Raw genomic sequence first — 5,709 nt, forward strand, 5'->3', positions numbered from 1 at the left:
GAATAAAAATTCTTAAATTAGATTCAAATGATGTTTTAATATAAATAATAATTTTTAAATCTTGCTCAAACCCTTATCGTCTTATGGCTACGTGATTAGGGCTGTTAAAAGGACTCTTTGTTCATGAACAACTCGCGGCGTTGTGGTAAAGAGAAGGGAGCGAACACGGGGGAGCCATGAAACCTCAGCTCGTGTTCGGCTCGTTTACACCCCTAAACATTAGTTAATTTTAGTCTTAATGCAAGAGCTGTATTAAATTCGGGGTAGAAATGCAAAAGATAGATCATATATATTATTGCAATATTGCTGCAACAGCTGAGAAGAAACCTTGAAAAGCTCTCTTTTTGTTGATTGGATCCAAAACTAACTTCTCTCATCTTGCAAAATTTGTTTGCAGCGACACTCTGCACTGCAAAATCCTTGATCACCCCTGAATATAGTCATACAAACTCATCATTAAACGCATAATTAATTATGTTATAAACAATAATATAATATGGCAAATCTATGTTAAAATCAAGGTAGAAATGTAATTTCAGAGTCATATTAAAATTCATGTCTCAACATGATAATGTCTCAACATGATAGATACTTTTATATATATATATAATTAATGTGACTATAATGATCATGTTATAAGTCATATTATTCTAAAAAAATATAATTATATTTCAAAATTATTGTTATTTAATAAACATATATCACAACCTTTAGATATAATTTTTTTCGGCGAGAGAAGCATCAATTGCAACGCAAAATTATTGTGTATGGTGTACTGCATGTCCAAACAACGGAGATGATTCAGATATGTTATTGTGCATTTCGTTTGTTTAGATATTCGTCGTTGTTCGGACAGGGCAGACACCGTAGGTAATAATTTCTCCAATTTTAACTTAAAATTCTAATAATATGATATAAGAAATTTAAATGTAATTATTTGTGTATAATTTCAAATTTTATCCCTCCCCTACACCCTAAATTATAAGACTAATAATTAGGAGATTAATAAAAGCTAAAAAGTAAGAAAAAATGTTCTTCCACATACTATATGGAGGGACCCCAATTTATGAGCTCTCATTGTATCACACCTGCCTCATTTAATTTTTGACTAATCACATAATTAATACAATAATGACAACAATAATGCAATTGTAAGCTCCCTAAGAATATTTTTAATTAAATTCCTAATCATAAAAATATCATTATATAGTTCTTCATGCATTCAAATGAGAATTAGTAACATTAAACAATAAAGCTCTAAACTTTATAGGAAAAGATTACAAATTACCTATACATGTAGACTTCCTTTTGGAGGCTGAGTTTTTTCTTGCACAGAAAGCATGACTGAAGGAAATTTTCAGAGCAAAAATGGCGACTTTGAGCCTCCGGTTTCTTCTTCCAAGGCTTCACAGATGACATGATGACGACGTTGGATTTGCTACCTTGGTGCTGTTGTGTGAGGATTCTAAGGCCAACAAGCTTGCCTTCCCTTGCTTCTCTCACTGAGACTCCATTAATGGTGTAAAGCTCGCTGCTTTCTCTCCCCTCATCAAGGTGAAAGATATTGCTTGTTCTTGGTAGCATCTGGAGAGGAAGAAGAGGAGGAAGGAGGAGAAGGAAGAAGAAGAAGAAGAGGGAAAAGGATATTGATAAGAGGGGTGAGTGGATTGGAACAAAGTGATGGATATTTAAAAACATTTGTCTGGCACAAATGAACCATCAATTGTTTCACATGTCACAAATGAATTATTATTTATTATTGTTTCAGATTTTTTATGGTTTTGGTTGGGTCCCTTAAAAGTTATATAATAACTTTTTATTTACATTATTTTCATGCAAAAAAAAAAAAAATTTGTGGATGAGAAAATATTAGATGTCTATCATCTAAATGTGTGGAGGATGACGTGGATCACATTATGTCCTGTGTTTGACGACGTGGTACCATCCATGTTGTCGACCGAACATCTGATTTACCAGACGAATATTTTCTCTTCATGAACATGCATACATGACATGAATTAAAATGGAAGAAAATTTTTAGTGATTTAAGTAACACTGTGTGCTTCTATTAATTTGATTTGTGACTGCTGTTATTGAATTATATATATATATATATATTCTAATAATAATCCTAGATGAATATTTACAGTTCCTAGCAATTCCCAATGTATATATATATATATATATATGGAATTATTATTTATCAAAATTAAAATATACTCTTTAAAATAAATATGCTAATTTAGAAAAATGTAAATTTTAATTTACAAAAACACTAAACAGCATATAATAAATTTTAGAAAATTTGATAATTTGGCACATTATTTAATAATCTCTACTTAATTTTAAGTTATTTAAATTTACTTTAATATATAAATGATTAAGAAATGGGATATTTCAGTGACAAAAAACCCTAAACAAGTCTTGTTTTTTTTCTTCTTCCAAGTAATAAATAATTATGTTAGCTTGTTTTGTAAATATTTGTAAGGATTTTGTAATATCATATGAAGATATGGGCACTAATGTCAAAATTCACAAAATAAAGGAAAAGTGGAAGCTTATGATTTATGAAGTTAAGAGGATATTATTTAAAGAGAAAAAAAGGTTAATGTTAGGTTCTTGATTAATATTACTTTGCCATTTTAATGCTTAGTTTGGAAATATGCAAATAAAATTTGCATCTGCAGAGTCAGTTCTGGTTTGGCTGTTGTTTTCAACTAGCTGGTCCATTTTTTCCCACTTTATATTATTAGGGAATTTACATACATACCAATAACTTCTGTATGTATTTACATACACATTTAACACCTAAATTTTATTTTTTATTTTTATACCGCCTAGCTAATTATACACATCATATACAAAAAATATCACTATTCTCACTTTTAAAAAGTGAAATATACTTTTTCATTCATGTAAGTTGGCAAACATGTAAAAATTGAAGTTTAGATATGTAAATTTCTTTAATTTATTTTAGTTAGTTGTTTTTTTATTTGTTATATATGTTATTTTCCTATTTATAGACATGGAAGCTTTTTGTTATATAGAGAAGAAAGCAAAATGGGAATGAAAAGATAATTGTAAACATTTATTTATTTTGTTAGCATTTACTCATACTATCACATGTTACTTGTTTTAGTCTTGAAGGTCTGGTGTTCAAATGATAGAAGGCATGCCATGCATATGAGTTGATGCATTATTGGTGGCATACTAAAGGATTGATAAATAGAGTAGAAAATAATTTCTAAAAGGTTTGTTGCTTCTTAAATGATGTATCATCATTTTAGTATATGCATCTCCTCTCCCTAAAGAGGAGCATTATTAGAATAAGAAATCTCAAATTATAGAGATTTGATGTATATTTAGAAGATTATAAAGCTTGGTGAAATATATTTGTGTAGTCCTAAATAAACATTATAGTGATGAATATACACACTTTAGTATGACCAGCTTTAAAAGTGACATTTGGTCTTCAGGTAATCAGACCACAACATTTCAATGATTGATGTTATTAAACATGTGAACCAAATTCAGTGGGTCCCGCTCTCCTTAATAAGAAATTATGAGCACATGGTTTGAAGGCATCTACCATTAATTGGATTAATTTTATGATATCCTTTAGATTATAACTTGTGTTCTCTTATTTTATTGGTCCCTTACAAGTAATTTTCTTATAAGGGATCTCATATAAGTTTATAAATATTATTTTTTCTTTGCATAAGAGATAACCTACATTGTTTAGTAATCCTAAGTGAAACGACACTCTCCACGTATAACTTTCTTTTCATATGGGAAATTCTCCTCCTCTGCTAGTGGCTTTTCTTATTGTGAATTATTCATTTAGAATTTTGCATTATTTCTTTTTTTAATTTCATTATCAATTGCTAGATCAATTTTATAACAAGTGATATCAAAACAACATTTTTAGATTTTGATAATAGCAATAATAAAGTAAAAAAAATTCACTTTTGGATTGAACACAATAATTTGCTTTCACATGTTAAAATGTAGCTTATTTTGGCACAATCAAAATTAGATAATGTGTTGCTAGGATTAACAAGATGCCCTTATCATGGACATTAAAAGAGAAACAGTGCAAGAATCAAAAGACTTTATCTTAGATTTATCTTATCTATCAAATCAAATTTTATAAGATGTTTTTGAAGGATATGATAACATGATGGTATGATTAAAATTGAAATAAGTTGTGCATGATAAAAAAGTCTCACTTATAAGCAACATCAGAAGCAGCGTTTGCAATGGCTAAAGTTGCATCTCTTATAAATCACATGATTATTTTTGAAAAAAAAATTATTTATGTTTAGAGGTCATGGGGATCAAATATGATGAAATAATATTTATCATTAATACTATTATGCTCGATGTCTTAATCATATGTAATATTTAAATATATCATCGGAGACAATTATTTTGAATAAAAATTTTGATGATTTTTTCTCTAAAAAAAAGTGATGAACCTATTGCTCAACAAAAGAGAAATTCTAATACACTTCACAATTCGTCGTACTCCTAAAATAATTTTGTAGAGCAGAAGAATAAATTTATAATGAAGAAGGTGTGTTATACACTCTCCAGTATTGGACTACCAAAATTATTGAGTTGAAGCTACTTCTATAACTTATCACTTATCGAATCACTCTCCTTAAATTACCATTGGCAACAAGAGTCTATAGGAAGTTTAGTTGGGTAAACTTGTTGATTACTTTAATTTAAGAATTTTAGCTTGCCTTGCATATGCTTATGTTGATAGTTGTAAATTAGAACATAGATTTATAGATATTTATTTCTTACTTTAAAAAAATAAAATTAAGGGCTACAAATTATGGTGTCTGGAAACAAATAAAGAGATCTGAAATATAGATGTTCTATTTGATGAGTGTCATGTTACATACAACACATATTGCAAGATCTGCTGATCTTGATCAAGAGAAAAAATCTAAAAGATAAGTGTTGCTTCTGATGAAACATTTATATCTTCTAGCATAACTTCTCAATTAAGCTTGAATAGTCATGATGATGCTACTTTCTCATCACCATAACAACAACCAACTTATTAATCTAAGCTCAACTAATTTTTAATTGGTTAAAGTAAATCAAATCAAATCAAGTGTAGATTTAATCCATTCAAAATATGGGTTTCATAAATTTATGTTTAACTATATAGCCATGAATATTTTAGGATCCCAACAACTGAAGTCATAGTACTTAACTAACATCTAATTTCTATGTTAATATTTATTTATCTTGTAAATTAAAATAAAAGTTCAATAACTTGTAGGTTCAAATTTACAAAAAAAAGAACAAAATAGAGAATTAAACTCTAATTATTAATCAAATGCATCCACCAGTCACTAAAAGTATTATAAGCATTATATTATTGAAATATTCTTACATCATAACATAAGAAAATACAAAAAAAAAATCTAAGCAATTGAAGAACTTCCAAAATAATACATAAGTTTTAATATAAATTATCAAAGTGTAAATTCAATTTTAAAATTAAAAAAATATATTAAAATCATGCGTACCTCAAAATTTTCCAAAAAACCTATTGAAAACCTTGTTTTTAATTTAAAAAAAAAAATGATTTCATATCTCAAAATCAAACATAGGGGTGTAAACGAGCCGGACACGAGCTAGCCATGCTCAGCTCGTGTTCGACTCATTTATATTTCGAGCTCAAAAAAT

General features: G+C 28.3%; 1 protein-coding gene across 1 annotated transcript; it reads right to left on the reverse strand.

The window, feature by feature from the left end:
- Positions 1–223: 223 nt before the first annotated feature.
- On the reverse strand, positions 224–1,662 carry LOC110033657. The gene is made up of 2 exons (XM_020737711.1): positions 1,289–1,662; positions 224–430 (listed from the first exon to the last, which is right to left on the reverse strand). Exons 1-2 carry the CDS (start codon positions 1,582–1,584, stop codon positions 364–366), a joined length of 363 nt encoding a protein of 120 aa, XP_020593370.1. The 5' UTR covers positions 1,585–1,662; the 3' UTR covers positions 224–363.
- Positions 1,663–5,709: the final 4,047 nt, after the last annotated feature.

This window comes from Phalaenopsis equestris, unplaced genomic scaffold (genome assembly GCF_001263595.1).
Source record: "Phalaenopsis equestris unplaced genomic scaffold, ASM126359v1 Scaffold001247, whole genome shotgun sequence".
NCBI classification, from domain to species: Eukaryota; Viridiplantae; Streptophyta; class Magnoliopsida; order Asparagales; family Orchidaceae; genus Phalaenopsis; species Phalaenopsis equestris.